Here is a 16,553-nt window from a genome sequence, read left to right as displayed (position 1 = left end):
ACATGCTTTTCAATTAAAATAGACCAACAAACAGTTCACCCAACACTCTGGCTTTGCAGAGCACAGAACACAACTGCTCACATCTGTGATTTGTATTTTTCACTACATGTGCTATTTTTGACAGGGTAAATGTCAGCTTGTGTTCACATGTCTTTATCAGCACTCTCACCATCTCTCCTTCCATCCCCACTCCGTTTATCTCCTATGTCCTTTTCTCCTTAATTACTTGTTGGAAGGTGTTTGGCTTTTCCCTGCACGCCTGCTGTTTTGGTCATTACAGGCCCCTGTAGGAAGTGAAGTGGCTGCCAAAGAAGCTTAGCAGAGGACAGGCGCAGGCGATGTGTCTGTACTCACCTGGGGTAAATGAGGACAAGTCTTCCTGCTGGCTTTGAGGCCTGTTCTCCCCTCAGGGGCCGTCCTGATGTTGAAGAGGGCCTGAAGAGCACACTGGGCCGCCTGGGTCTTGGCCAGCTTCTTGCTGCGACCGCAGCCCTCAAATATCCGCCCGTCCACGCGCACCGCCATCACAAAGCTATGCAGCCGTCGGCCTTCGGCTCGCTCCGAAAGGCAGGCGTAGCGCAGGCCCGGCCGGAGCTCATTTAACAAAGCCACAGGACTCTTGGGGGCCTCGGGCTCTGGAACAATCCCGCCCAGCCTCTGCTGCGCCTGCACCATCAGGTCCAAGGTGTGGCGAAGCAACCGTCCATGTCTCAGAAGCTCGCTTGATAGCAGCTCGCTCTCAGCGTCTGAGTTGCAGAGCGAGAGGCCATCAGAGCAAGGCGAGGACTCAAATTCCTTGAAAAGCGTGTCAGGGATGTCTGCCTGGTCTGAAGTGAAGTCGGCCGAAGGGTTGGAGATGTTTCCCATGGCGAGGTGAGCCTGAGGAGCGTTGGGGAACTGGATGAAGGACTTGAGGGCCAACTCGGCAGCCCTCATCTTTGCTTTCTTCTTCGTGGGGCCCGTGCCCTCGAAAGTCAGCCCGTTCACCTCCACAGCAATGGAGAAGACCGGAGCGTGCACGGGGCCTGTCTGCGACACCATGCGGTACTGCAGGCCCGGCCGCAGCTCATTCAGCTGCACCAGAGCGTTCTTTGGAGCCTCAGACCAGGACAGTTTCTTATAGATGAGACGGAGGTGACAAAAGTGTCCATTGTTGTCTTCCTCCAGCGGCCGTTTCCTCTTCAGGCCAGAGCCGCCACTTCTCGTGGAGTCGGAGCAGAAAAGCGACTGGCACTCTGCAGATCCTATGGTGCGATCCTCTAAGTTACCGATGTTACGGTTCTCTTTTACCTCCGCACTGCTGGTACCTGCAATGAAAACAGCGAAAAGAGTATCATTCACTGTGATAAAAAAAAGAACCTCAAAACACAATGAGGAAGAAAAGCATGTGACAACCACATTTATCCTGTCTGAACAAAATGAATGAAGGAAAATCTCTCAAGGCAGATTGAGCCACTTGACACACAATGAAATAGTGATGAACAAATTTGCAATCGTGATTCCAGCCCACTTCAAACCACAGGGCTCTATCATATTTAAGTGTTTTAAAATCCAAATACAAATCCCCCTAAAAATGGCGACGTTATCCGCCAAATCGTTCTGTAATCTGCCTACAAATTGGTTCTGAGTCTGTTTCACGGGTGGGAAACATTGGTCCCCCCCGGCCAACGGCAACACATCAATCCTATTTGTAATGGGGGAAGGGGGGTTGGGAATGGCGTGGAGTGGCAGCCATTCTGAGAAAGAATGAGAGAAATGTCTGTGGCCCGCTTTATTTCACACTTGCATCTAAAGTCTGAACAGCTGTGATGCGCTTTTCAAACCTAGTTACATGGAAGTGGTGACGTGTTACATTTCTGGTGGGATAAAGGAAGGCTGGGATCAAGTTGTGGTATTCACTGGTGGGCTGATAGTGGTGCTGAAAGATGTGCGTGCGGGCGGGCATTTACTTATCTATTTCTAATTTATCACAAACACTCAAATGTAATATTTAATAGCTCACTTTTGTAAGAAAACACCGATTTTAACATTGACACCCAGGCACAATCAAATAGCCCATTTCCCCAAATAATGAATTATGTGGGTGACAGGAAGATCATTTGCATATTAGGCCGACCACCGAGAGAGTTAGCGCAGCGTGCCAACAGAGAGAGAAAGAAAAGATGCAGCAGCTTACTTAAACTGTCCTCGTCCTCTGTGCTGCTGGTCCCAGGGCTTATGTACTTGAAGGGGGCGATCAATGCTGACAGCATACTGACTTTCTCTGGAGGAGAGACAAGAGACACGCAGAGTCAACAGGAGGGCAGCGGCGGAGATGTTCTGATAGTTTTATCGATCAAAAGCCGCAGATCAGCGTCGGCCCAACACGGAGACAGAGACGGAGCTTAAGTGAGCAGGAGTATGCACACAAGGCTGCTCCTGTCACCCGCACATAAATCATACACGCCCCACACAGGGCAGCAAACACACACCTACTGACACACACCTACACGCACACACACACACACACACACACACACACACACACACACACACACACACACACACACACACACACACACACACACACACACACAAACACACACACACCCTGGATCCTTCTGCATATGGAAGATCAAAATATAAAACATAAAGTGAACTCATATTGTCATCCTTGTAATGGAAGTTTCCTGGAAGCTGGCGAAAGGAGAACTCAGGCAGCAGCTGATGTCTTACGCAGAAGAGTTTACAGAGTTACAGAGTAACATGAGCCATTGTCACCCCCCAGTCTGAAGATGTCTCCCACAGCATCCCAGTATATCTCCTTCACCCTGCGTCACCCATTCTAACAGCACATCCATGAAAAGCTAGAATTGGTTTTATGTTACATGTAAACTAATGCTCCACTTCCGATTCACTCTTAACAGCGTAGTCAAAATCATGAGTGACCCTAGAATGTCCCCCTAAGGCCGTCTGTTCCGCTTCATTTGTCGACAAGTTTCATTCACAAAAATGGTACTTAGGAGTAAAAAGAGTCATCTCACATATCAGAACAGCTTCAAGTCTTTCTGTTAGAATCATTTCTTAAGTAAAGTTGTCCTTAACAAATACATGTGAGATGAGAGATTGTTTTATTCTCCAGCTGGTGATGCTTCCCTGTCAGGTGTTATAACTGATGATGATACTGGACAGAGAGCTGCATCAAGACCCTGAGGAAAGTAGCTATCGAGTGTAATCTATAGGTTATCTGCCAATGAAGTGACGGATTGTAAAAGAAGGGTCTTAGCAAATTGGCAGACATGATGACGATGATGAAGATGATATGCTGGACAGAGTATTCATTATCTCTGACAATGCAGGTTATGTTTTCATCCCTGTCAATTGTTTGAGAGATTACGCAAAAACTTCTGGACAAGGAAGGTCCGAGAAAGGGTCAGGGAAGAATCCATCTAATTTTGGTGCGGAGCCAGATCAGATAATTTTTTTTTCACTCCCATTAACATCGTGAGGGGGGGGCATTTTTTACATTTTCATAGATTTCTCAGAGAATAATTCATGGATCTTGATGACAACAAAATCGGACATATTTCGGTGACTGATTTCTATGCAAACAAAAATCTGGACCTAGTGAATGTAAATATGGTTTTGTGAGGGGGCTGTTGGGCCCTGGCAGAGATATGCAACCTACTGAGTGCCCTTATAACTTTAGATAATAGTAGTCTTAGCTGTGTGGTTAACATTAGTCAATTTCTGTTTCATATTTAAGTGGTAAAGGCTTCACTGTGTTACACAACAGACTGTCTGCTTATGAATAACACGTCAAGACAGCTCGCCAATTTCCTTCGTAAGAGAAAACCTCCTCATGAAAACTATTGACATCGTTTAGACTCATTATTTAACTGTTTACTTGTGATATGATTTGTTTTTAATTGAATTACAATACAAATGAAAGCATACATGGTAAGATATTTGACATGTAAAGGTATTTCACTGTAATCCTTTGTCTGGCTCCTCTTCATTCAGACATTGTAAATCCTCCTCACGGACCCAACACGTGTGGTGGAAAACTTCCTCTCTTCATCAGCGCTAACCTGTCGACAGCAGCTCTCTCTCGTTCCTCCCTGGGGTCTGCTGCTGTCCAGGTGTGCGTGCTGTTTACAGTGTGAAGGGCTATTAGGGCCGTCGCCTGATCTGGCGCTCGCCATGCAGCGCTGAGCAGAATTGACGGACCAGTCTGCCTCCTTAATTACAGCCCCTCTCTTTCCCCAACATCAGCTGATGATCAATAAGAAGAGAAAGGTAAGGGGGGGGGGGGGGGAAGAAACGGAGGTGGACAGAAGTAAGGGGAGGTGATGAAGTAGGAAAAAAGCAAGAGGAGGAAATGGAGGTGGAATGAGTTTGTGTTGGTGTGTGGAAGGTAAGAAGGTGAGGCTGAGGTGAAGACTCCCTCTAACCTCCACCGTCCTGCAGAAGCATTAAGGCCTGTAATGGCGACACATTACAGCGCCATACAGACGTTTTGATAAGGGCGAAAGGTTGACAATGAGCTTGCCCCCCTGGAGTTCTCTCTCCCTCTTCACTAGAGGGCCTCAATGAGTCACTGACTCGTATGGTTTCACTCTAAACACAGAGACTGGAGCTGCACTGGTCCTATTGGGCCAAAAATCACAATACAGGCATTTGCATTCTGACCTAATTGCGGACTGAAGCCCATCACAAGCAGCAATTTGGCCCGACATGACTCCCTCGGCCAACAGGGTCATTATCCAGGCCATTTTCAAATCAGTCTATATTGTTTTAGAGCCTATTTATAGTAAAAAACATGGCTGTCTGCTGTGTTTACCAAAGTGGCGAAATTAGGAGCGGTTAAGTGTCGGCTGGCGCAGCAGATTCCAACTCTTTCTTGTATTTGTACACAAATGGCATTTTTTTTCTTTTGTGGAGAAAAAAAGACAAACATTTACGTTAGGATGAAATTACACAGCGAGGTCAGCAATTAACACGCAGGAGCCGGAGCTTTCACACTGGGGACTGAAATGCCTGTAAAGTATCTTTGATAATCCTGTTTTGCCAAAAGGGTCTGAACCACCCACTCGTCAGCGACTGCCAAGTCAAAAGGCCCAGTGGGCACTGAGATACCAGCGCCTGGTGTGAACACATGCACACAGTGTGTATACACGTGAACATGTCATGAGTTTTAAAACCAGCTGCTACAGCATGAACAAATTTATTCTGTGTGGAAAATAAGCCAAAGCTGTGAACATTCAGATCTACAGGTCGCAACACAAAAGCAGAAGCCAGCATGTTTCTATCTTATTAATTTTAATGAATATATTCTAGTAATTTAGATTATGACCATTTCTTCATCTGATTTATTCTCAGAGATGGTTTCTGTCATTTTCAATAGTTGTTATTACACTGTTCATTCTTTAGTAAGTTTGGTTTTAAACGTTATTTGATGCTCTACTGCCCAGACTCTTGGTTCGATGGCAGCATTTGTATCTGGGAATATTCCGGCTTCATTTCTGGATATTCGGACCAAGTGGAGACGTGTCGTCCATCTCTATATACAGTCAACCCAAAGGTGGTTTGTTAAGTTGTTATTAATGTATTTATTAGGTCCTATATAATACAGCTGCAATGGAAAGTTCTTTTCAAAAAGGCCTTCAGGAGGTTAAAAGTACCACTTATTCAAACCAAACGCGAAACTTATTTTTGGAGCGATGAGATTACATACAAAATCAATGCAAAAATGTGAATAGATGTGAATTAGCTTCACCCGCTCGAGTGGAAATATCGACTTGAACTAGAGCGAAAGATTTGCGTTACGCAATGTCTGAAAAGCGTGACATCCTGACCTATCAGAAATGAAGGACAAAATGATTGCTGCTGAATGTGTATGATACAACCAGCTTCATGATGATTTATATCGAGACTGGGTGAAGAAGGAGAAGGGCTTGGCAGAAAGTGAGCCAGGAAGTTGGGCCACCTGGTTAGTTCTGAAAATATGTATCTGTTACACACTGAATGCACGGTTGGTCACAAAAAAGCTGACCACAAAAAAAAAGAAACAGTCCCCAGAGTCATTCCTCTGGGAACCACAAATAACCATCAGTCATACAAACTGACATCACCATCTCTGAAACACCAGCGATATAAAGAGGAAACAAATCCTCTGCACTATCCTCAGTGTTTGCTGATGTGTTGGACTCGTCACTGGGCTGAGCAAAAGCCTGAATTGGCTCCTATTCTGTATTCAGAGGATATTTATTCAGGTGACTAAGTTCACAGACAGTCGGGCCAGTCAATAGAGCTTTTCTCTGAAGAGCTCTTCAGGTCTGTATAATTTCAAAAACAATTCTTCTCACTTTCAATGGACCCCAGTTCATTTCAAATGTCTCAGGAAGCAGCTATTGAGCAGGAAAATATCATGTTTTCAATAACACTGATGCCGAATCAACTGCGCAGTGGTAAGCAATGCAGTTTAGAGGTCATCCTCCAAATGCCACCTCTGATCGTTTTCTGACAGGTTTATGAAGCGCCGACACAAGCACACTTGGCTCTGATTTATGACAGAGCTGTGTATAACATCAGAGGCAGTTTCTGTTGGTGTATTTCAGTATGCGCTGTGATTGATTTTCCCACAGAGATACAGCATATTTTCAGCCTTGTAAATTAAAATACGCTGCACAGAGCTCACGTAGAGCTGATTTATTTCATAATAAATGCTTTATTGTGGCAACGGTGTAGAGCTTTACAGAAGGATCCTCGATGCTAAGTTCATCTAAGATAAAAGATTGAAAGAATATTCTTTCAACAGTTGATGAAAGGAAATATATTTCTTCCTTACAGAGACTTTTCAAACATAAACATCCAATGTGGAGTTTCAACAACATGCACATTTAAAAGTGTAATACACATTTTACATTTGTTTTGACAACAGAGTAAAACTGGAGGAGAATGTATTGGGCCAGAAAAATAGTAGTTAATTTGTAATGATTGCAGAATCTTGCCAAAATCTTCTTTCTTAAAATCCTAAATCCAGGAATCAAGACAATTGTAAGACAAAAAAAAATCGAACTACATTAAACTAAATCTAATAACAGTCTAATAATCAATACAGTGAGAAGCACCTTCAGAAGGAGACTATGAGTCAAACATAGTGTTAGATATGTCATGAGACCTAAAACAGTGTAATAAATACTCCAATACAAGTAATAGTCATGCACTGTATGTTAGCACAATGCACTCAGAGTATCCAAAGTAAAGTAAGTAAAGTATATTCTACATGACATTGAATTCTAATTTAACAAGTTTGGTGGTTAATGTTTAAATATCCACGTTGCTGCTGCAGCCTACAGGCTCAACAATCTACGACCAAACTGCCAGTGGCCGAGTTGCATTGTGGGTAATGTAGGCACCAGGTATTGACAAGAAAGCAGCACTTGTGGAATTAAAGACACAACCAGTTGTTACCAGAGCTACTGTCATGGAGGAAGTCTGCCAGACTGTTTGACCACCTTAGCTCTTTCACACAGAAATCCTGTGGCGTGTTGTCAGGAGACGCACATCCCTCTGACCTGAATGTCCTCTTTGTGCATGAAAGTAAGAGGTTGAGATCTGCAATCAACGATGCGTTTCCAAATTTGCCGCCTTCCGTGCAGTAATATCCTCCCAATGTCTTTACATGACATCAGCATTACGTGAATCCTCACTTCAAAGCTGAGTGGAAAAATCCTGCCTGTTGCAAAGTTCATCAAATGTGCCACCACAGTTACCTCACATGCCCTTCACGCTACCTGCCATCCATCCCTCCTCATTCACCAGCAGACGGGCTGAATGAGACAATGGGTGCCAATAGTTTCAGCTCACTACGTCTATCTCGCCCACTGCACCAGGACACGGTGAGAGAGAGGTGGAGAGAGAGAGAGAGAGAGAGAGAGAGAGAGAGAGAGAGAGAGAGAGAGAGAGAGAGAGAGAGATTCATTTGTTTCCACTGCACAAAGGCAGGGAGGCAGAGGAGAGCCAGGTTAGATAGGGAGAGCCTCGGTCAGACGACCACACACTGATGTGACAAGTCTGCTGATGGTGTCCATTCACAATGTCTCTCTCTCTCTCTCCCCCCCCCCCCTGTCTCTCTCTCTCTCTTTCTCTCCTTGCTTCTTATATCAGCTCTGAGGAAAGAGTAATGAGCCCAATCAGATTTCCCCATGGTTCAGCATAACGAATGGGTCAGATGAGCGACGGGAGACACTATTGAAACAGGCGCTGGGGGAAATCATTGACTCTTACCCTCTCTCTCTCGCTGTCTCTCTCTCTCTCTCTCTCTCTCTCTCTCTCTCTCTCTACTGTTGTCATCTTTCTCTCAGTCTTCCTTCAAACCTTCGGATCGAAAAACCACTGAGCCACTAAATGAAAGGCTGCATTGTTTCTGTGCACCTGACTCCTGTCACTTCTCTCCTGTGTTCTCGGAGCAAAGAGTTACAGTAAAACAGACCTGAAGTTTTGTCTTTATGTGAATACATAAGTCTAAGGCTGGAGATATGCTTTGAGTAATGTGTTCACCTATGACGGCTTGCCTCATGCATCATGGGTCTGATTTGTGCACATCCTCATGAATCAATGCTACGTGTACACAGGATGCAATATCCCTATGAAGTTAACCTTTAAGGAGACATATTATATGTATTTTCAGGTTTTTGTTATATACATTTGTGTTGAATGCTCAACTGTCCAGAAAACATCACTTTTCTCATACAGTCCAATGCTGCAGCTCCTCTTTTCAGTCTCTGTCTCAAACACTTCGGCTCCTGTCTCTTTAAGGCCCCCCTCCCAAAAAAAAGCAGTCTGCTCTGATTGGCCAGCTGCCTCACTCTGTTGCAATTGGTCAACCACTTCCAGTGTGTGTAGAAATATCGGACTCTGCTCTCTGTAATGTAACACGACATCACAATTATAGGAAAGTATCAAGGGGTTTCAGGAGCTTCAGGATCAGTGTTTCCTGTGGCGGAGAGGAGCTCTCTTGACTGTGGACTTTTTATCTTTGCAAAAAACATAATATAGACATTAATGAGGCATTGAGGCTTTATTGATAGGAAAGTACAGGCGCGTAATGGGGATAGAGAATGAGGGAAGACACTCATCGAAGAGCCACGTCGGACCCGAGCCCACGGCTGCTGCAGGAGCACCCAAGCTGTCCTTTCATTTTGACCTCAACTCCACACCTGTTTTGTGACTAGCTGGGAGAGTTTTGATGCCAGTATAGTGACAAACTCTGTCCACAGACATCTGGACAGATTCAAACACACACACAGACACACACGATATGTGAAATGTGAAAACAATACCAGCCACGCTGTCGCGGCTGATAATAAAGGGAATTGAGAAGCACCCAATTTCAAGCCACTTAGCTGTGCAAGACTGTAACTGCACTGTAAAAGTAAAAAGTATTTTGCTTTTAAATATCATCTCCGACGTCACTGTCGAGCTTCGACGACAAAGATCCATCCAAAGCGGATTGTTTTTACTCATAAAAAGTATCTATAATGTGGAAAAACATGCCATTAAACCAATACATTTAGTTTAAGTCTATATTTCACTCAGTTGTCTGATGCTGGGCTCGATATATATTGACTGTTGTGTAAAAACGAAGTGTCAGCTGGGGACAGCGGTTCACATTGACAACCTTCAGTGGTGATAATTACTGACAGGATGTGTTTTTTCCTTCTTCAAGACTCTTTCTCTCCTGAACATTTATGTTTTAATCTGTCTGTGGCTGACGTTTGTCTTGAAGTTGTGAGTGCAGTTACACACGTTAGCTACAGTGTGCATGCTCTGAAATAAGTCGAGTTATCCTTTAATAGAGGGCAGAGGGAGAAAAGGAGGGGTGGGATGTGTTAGCACAGACTGATGGATATTTAGCACCTGATTAGCAGCAGAGAGGACAAAGTAGCCCGGCCATCTGCTTTGCATTTGCACTTCTGGACATGAATGCCAAGGACAGAGTCATCGCTGTGGACACTGACCCTGCATGTTGTGTGTATTTTTGTTAAAGTCTCTGCTGTTTAACGTAATATCAGCTTCATCACATACATTTATTTTCAGAGAAATGTAGTAGATTTTTGGCTTTTCAGTTTATGGAAATGTATGAAATGTGCAGATTGGCCTGCAAATACACATCATTACATCATCAACGTGGTATTCCTGTTGATGCCTTCAGGCAAATGTCTCACTTTCTGCTTATTCTCTCGAATTTATCGTTCTCATTTGGGGACTCAGGTTGGCAGGTTTCGCTTTTCATTTATTTTCATTAATCATGTTGTGTGTGTGTGTGTGTGTGTGTGTGTGTGTGTGTGTGTGTGTGTGTGTGTGTGTGTGTTTGTTTGAGACACACTGGTTTTCTCCATAATCACAAAGTTGTGTGCAAATATCTTATTTATCTTAAGCCTCAGGGTTTTATGCCTCCGTCATAAAGTCAAATTCACAGTTCACAGAAGCTTTTAAATATATATATATATATACATATATATATATATTATTTGACTTCTGTCTACTGTATTAATATTATTCTAAAGAAAACATAAAATATGTCTAATTCCTTGTCTGTGTGAAAAAAGCTGGTTGTGATAAAACACAGAAGTTGTTGCTGAGACAACAGACAATGTGGATGTAGCTGTGAATGAATCAACACATTCTAAAAGGAGGAGGATTCACACCCAACCAGGCAGCACAGCAGATCCATATGATCACCGGTTTCAAGACAGACACAAAGATTAGTTTTATCGACAAATAGGGTCACAATCTCCTCTTGTGCTCCTAAGTTATGGTGTTGACTAATGATAATGATAATAACCTTTACAGAACATTATGATGTCGCAGAGAAGTTGACCTTTGACCCTTTAGACCATATTTGACAGTTGTGTGAATTTTGTCATAATCAGCTAATAAATAACCATTTATATAACCATGACTTCAACATTTGACCACAAAATCTTTGAATTCAGATAAATGCTTCAGCCATTTTGAAAAAAAATCCCCAAGTCGTTCCTGAGGTATCAGGTCCACAAGAATATATAGGACAGACGGACAATCTCGAAAACACAATGAATTACAGTAAAATACAAACTAAATTATGAACCTCGAATGATAACTTAAGTGAAATGGAAAGAAACAAATCATTTCAGCCTCTAAAACTTAAAAATCAGATGGAGAGGGTGCTATTGAGTAACGTGCATTGAGCAAAAAGTATGTCAAACTTTTTCGAGAAACTATTTCAAGGATTTGACACAGTCTATGAAATTCAGGTCAGGTAATTACTTCAACACATTAGCATCCATGATGATTTAGCCATTTAGACACTTCGCGAAACATACAGAGACGACACAAGATAACATAGACGTTAGTTCAGTTTAGCAAGACAACAGCTAGCCTCTTCCTGTCATTATTTGTTTACTATCTTTTTAATCAATCAAACAAACAAGATGGAAATGGGTGAGCTCTAGAGGTGTTGGTAGGCGGTAACTTTGGATGGAGCCAGGCTAGCCAATTTATGCTAAGCTAAAATAAGATAAGCAAACTAGGTGTACCGATCTAGCGTAAAAACACAAGAATGGTGTCAATCTTCTCAACTTGTAAGAAAGTGATTCAGCGTATGTCCCAATATGTCATTGAACACAAAGTAGTCAAGATTTAGTCTCCTCGAACTACACTAGATTTACGATATAGAAAAGCTCCACCGTGTGCGTGATGAACCTTGTTGTTACACAGTCAGTTACAGCAGAAGCTTTGTATTGCTTTTCCTTTAGAGAATTCAACAATAAAGAAATCTCGATCCGCAAACAAAGGCAGGTTTTGTCGTCAGTGGAAGAAGCCAAGAACATTTGTTGTTCTGGTTAATCTGACTACACTTGTGTTGCCAAGACAAAATGAAACTGAGCCTAAAAGCAGCTCAAAATCTGATAGAAGACAAATTAGTCACAGGGAGTGTATTGTTACCTTTAATCAGAACTGTACGTGACAACCAGACATTAAAACATGTAGAGTACATGTAGAGTATTTTGATTATTCAGATTTTCCTCTGTGGGCTACACTGCTGTCTCTTCATTTCTCTGCTATAAGTCAGATATTTCCATCTGTTCATTCATTTTTCTGTGTTCTGCTTCTGCAAATACTTCAGCCTCCAACACCATGTAACACGGTGAAAGATAAGATTCAGCAGAGCCATTTTTTCAATTCATAGGCAGCGAGGGCAACTTCACTCTCTGAAACTGAAGTGGCCACAGATACAACAATGTATTCCACTGTGGAGAACAACTCCAGTGGAGAGTGAATTGCTTAATCATATTGTAGGATGCCACTCCCCCCCCCCCCCACCCCTCTGTCTTTCTTCACTTGCTTTTTCCATTTTGACAGCGAGTACACCCTCCTGCTCCTGAGAGCCGACTCGCCATGGTTGAGTGTCACTGAGGAACTTGCTCAGAGTGTGTAACGGCGGCGGATTGTCACCGAGGCCCGGGCAGACGGTGCGATGCTACAGCGGCCCTTCTGATCACACAGCAGCTCCGCTTTGTCCTCCACGCCGCCGCCTAAGACCGCGCACATCTCCTCGAGCACTCACCTCCTCAGAGACACGCTTCCTTTCACGGGGATAAGACTCCAGAATGCTGTCATGATAAAAGCTTTTTAATGTCATATCTCATGCCTGAACTGTATAAAAAATATGTTCTTTTGACATAACAAAAAATATAAATTTTTCACTGCGTTTTTTTCGTTTTTGTGTGTGCATCCTGCACCTTGAATAGAGAGTATCTCGCCTTTGGACGACTTTGTGATTGACTGCGAAAGCTTTTAGTGCCAAAATTGCAGTTTCTGAATAATAGTAGATCAGAGAGCTGAAAAGGCCTTTACGAGAAGAGTGAAGGCAAAGAAACACATGAGCCTAAAACTGAACTTACTCCCGGTTGAATGTCAGTGCAGCCTGGTGATGGTGCAGGAATAGAAATGTGCAGAATGAATCCCTGACGCCGTTTTCATCCTTCACCCGAATACCTTTCGGCAATTAAACGCAAACATGCATGCCTCTTTTTCTCTCCCCGCGAAGTTCTACACAGATCACGATCGCTACCTGATAAGTGGTGGATTTAATGCGTACCCGCTTCCCTCCTTAACAGAATATTAATGCAGGCTGTCATCCATGAGAATGACTCATTTACAAGCATGCAGCGGAAGCCGAGGACTCAAACCTGGATGAGGTTTGTCGCCTCGCTCGTTTGATAACAAGCACTCGAGTGTATTTACAAGGCAGAGCGAGCGAGATAAGTGCGCGGTGTAATGACACTAAGCAGGTCAGGGATGTCTCTGCGTCTCACTGAGTTGTTGCTCATCTCCCTCCCACATTTATCCCTCTTTCTGTCAGCGAGTGACGCTTGCTCGTGCAGCCCGACGCCGCACGGCTCCGTCATCTGCGTCCATGCAAAGCACGAATGCGTAACGTTCTCAGGTTCGACTTGTGCAGCCTTTTCACCGCTCTCTTGGCTTCCACTGCATGTGTGCGCTTTAGAGCTGGAATCCTGTCGTGCCGTCGCACTCAGAACAGAGGAAACATTGTGTCGCGGTATTGCCTGCCTCTGCAGTAAGTGCACAAGCACGCTGACACGGCACTCGGATGGTGATGTTGACCCGGCTCAGGGTCTCCAATCTCGGAGTGTGGGGAAGTCAATAGGTAGGTGCGAGGTTAGAGACAAATTGGTGTGTGTGTGTGTGTGTGTGTGTGTGTGTCACAGTCCTGCAGATGCCAGCTCAGGCCCGGACAGCAGCCGTGAGGGGAAAGCAACACTCTGAGGAGAGGGGAGGTGTGAGGGAGACAAAGCGCCGAGAGGAGTGTGTGGATAGAGCTAATATGACACAGTTTCTGTTTGGAGGCCTGAAAGACATTTGTTATTTCCCTCTTTTATTAGCCCCATTTTTCACTCTTTAAATCTCAATAAGCCGACTCACTTATCCCTCCCATCTCCTGTTTGATCACCTCTCACCGCGTCCACTCATTATATCACCTCCACGTCCTGTCCTTGGCTCTAAACGGCCTCCGCTCTCCACTCATCAAATGAGCCTCTGTGCGATCTCCTCCAGCAGTGTGTTTATGCCTCACATTATGACACATATAATCAGGCAGGGTGTTTGCACTACTTTGTTCAGCACAAATTGCTGCACCGATGGTCGCGGCAAAGCACAGATGGGACGTGGACAGTTTTTCATCGGCTGTTCCGTACGACAGAGCCCAACACATCTGGTATGCAGCGAGAAGCATCTTTGCACTAATTTGTTTGTCACTATATATTGAAGGGACGATCTGTCATCCTGCCATGCTTTGGTTGCGGCATGATGTTTGAAGAACATGGCTAGTCATAAGTTTCAGGCGGCCTGGCCGGTTGGCCGCTTGGGACTCGCTCGCACGAGCCATCTGATTGTCGGGGGGGGGGGGGGGGGGGGGGGGGGGGGGAGAGTATTTCACTTTAAAGCTGATACATCACCCGGAAGAGAGATGATCTATTTTCACTTGAGCTCCTTTTCCACTGGTCAAAAAACCCACTAAGACCCGCTAACATCTGCAATGGCAATGGAGACAACTGACATCCACTCCTGGGTCAAGGGATCGTCAGTGATGGAGACATGACACCCGAGAGAATGCGTTAATTTGGCAATGCAGCGAGGTGGGAGAGCGGCTCTGCATTTGTGACACCAAGCATGATGCACCTGGGGGAAAAAACACAGAAAGGCAAACTCCTCTAGTGGCAATTGAAAAGGAGTGTATCGCAATTTTATATCAATTGTAAATGTAAACATATGCTTGATGGCTACAGATATAACACAAAAAATATAGTACTGTTCGTTGATTAACATAGCCCCGATGGTCCAGTTAATACATTGATAATACAGTAAACTGACAATGTTTTTCCTGTCAGGCTCACATACAAAATATTACTATTTCAAATGCTGTGAACCAATTTGTGTCATTTTTAAATTTGAAAGCAAATCCAGGTTTTAAGGATGTATCTGGTCACAGTAGCACACTGGCCGTGATCAGAGAAGAGCAGAAATGCTTGTGTTAGCCAAAACTGGGACAGGACTGACTTTCTCACAGTGAGGAAATAGCTGCTGATACTGACGTCCTTGTATCTTAAAAAACAGATCTCTAACTTCTAACCTCAGTGCGGGAGATGGGGAGGAAGTGGAGAATGTGTGCGTCTGACGGAAACATGTCAACACCAACATATGTGCCTGATAGGGAACCAATACGATGACGGGAAAATGTTATAATGTTGCTAAAGGCCCACTCTGCTGTGAGTGACTGATTTTATTTAATGTATATATGAAATAGCCTATTCCATCAGTATTTAACATTCACACCTTTACGGCCTAGTCACACATACGCAATTGTTCCTGTGGCATCCTGTTCACTTCCAACCAGTGCGAGCCAGGAAGTCAAAACATTGGCTTCCTGTGACGAGGCAAATAGCAGCGTGACTTTGCCTGGAGATTATCTTTGGTGAACTTTGACCTGAGACATTCGCTTCATATATGCGTGACCGCCGGGCCCTCACCCTGCACAGGAAGACAGATATAGAGCAAAAGCACATATACCACATAAGAAAGAGCTACAGTTAAAAAACAATTATAAGATATAAAATCCGTTTTTATAATTTTCTGTAGATCAATGCAGTATTAATATTCACGCATCATCATATAATTACTGTTTTAATGTTGTGTTTTGTTGATTTGTGAACTGATAATATTCGTGCGTAAGATCCCGCCAACTGAAAAATAAAGGTTTAATCGAAACTGAAACGACGAGCGTTAATGGTCACACGATATTCCCGCCAAATGTCCAAGGTATTGGACATTTGTGGCAATGTCCAATACCCCCCCCCCCCCCAATTCCCTCTACTGTTCATGTACTGCATTAGTCCCCACTTCAGATTCCTCACAGGTTCCTCAGTGTGTTTCTTTCGGGGCCTCAGATTTCCATACAACCCCAGAGTGAAAAAAATAAATAAATGAAAGAAGAACGTGATGAATGCAATCTGACAGCCTGTAATATCCCCTTTCCCATTCTATGCTCTCCATTTGGTGTGATTCTAAGTCAATTAAAGAACTGTTTGATGTTGATGCATCCAGACTTGGAAATTAAGCCGCAGTCTGGTACGTCCTTAATTGGTCTTCATGTCCCTGTTTACACCAACAGACTCCTACAGGTCACATATACCCCTGAAGCACTGGATGACACACACACTTCTGCTGGTTTATTTTGATCCAAAATGCAATAAAAACAGGGGGAAGTGAGGCTGGAAAAGTGGGGCTTCAGAGTGAAATGTGAAAATGTGAAATCTATTTTTCAGAGAGAGAGAAAAACACTTTTATCTGACGACAAGCACTTTCCATGGCTACTTAAGAATGACATTAATGTTGCAGGGGGAGGATGACACTGTGGTAATACCGGCTGAAAAGGGACCCGGCAAATTCCAGAGCACTCAATACTGTATCTTAGAAATATCAGTTTTACATTTATTCTAATGGTA

The 16,553-nt window shown here is 43.8% G+C and overlaps 1 protein-coding gene across 6 annotated transcripts in view; it reads right to left on the bottom strand.

Moving 5' to 3' along the window:
• adarb2 (adenosine deaminase RNA specific B2 (inactive)) overlaps positions 1 to 16,553 on the bottom strand; it is a 183,381-nt gene that overhangs the window by 66,239 nt on the left and 100,589 nt on the right. For 4 of the 6 annotated variants that reach the window (XM_034573134.1, XM_034573135.1, XM_034573136.1 and 1 more), the window contains exons 2-3: positions 2,177 to 2,266; positions 355 to 1,307 (exon numbers count right to left, since the gene is read on the bottom strand). In XM_034573134.1, coding sequence (XP_034429025.1) covers positions 355 to 1,307; positions 2,177 to 2,266 — 1,043 coding nt within the window. The remainder of the gene's footprint in view (positions 1 to 354; positions 1,308 to 2,176; positions 2,267 to 16,553) is intronic. The other 2 variants (XM_034573138.1, XM_034573139.1) reach the window with 1 other exon arrangement.

This window comes from Hippoglossus hippoglossus, chromosome 20, assembly GCF_009819705.1.
Source record: "Hippoglossus hippoglossus isolate fHipHip1 chromosome 20, fHipHip1.pri, whole genome shotgun sequence".
NCBI lineage: Eukaryota > Metazoa > Chordata > Actinopteri > Pleuronectiformes > Pleuronectidae > Hippoglossus > Hippoglossus hippoglossus.
Note: the sequence above shows the minus strand (reverse complement) of the source record. Positions and strands in the feature narration are given on the sequence as shown.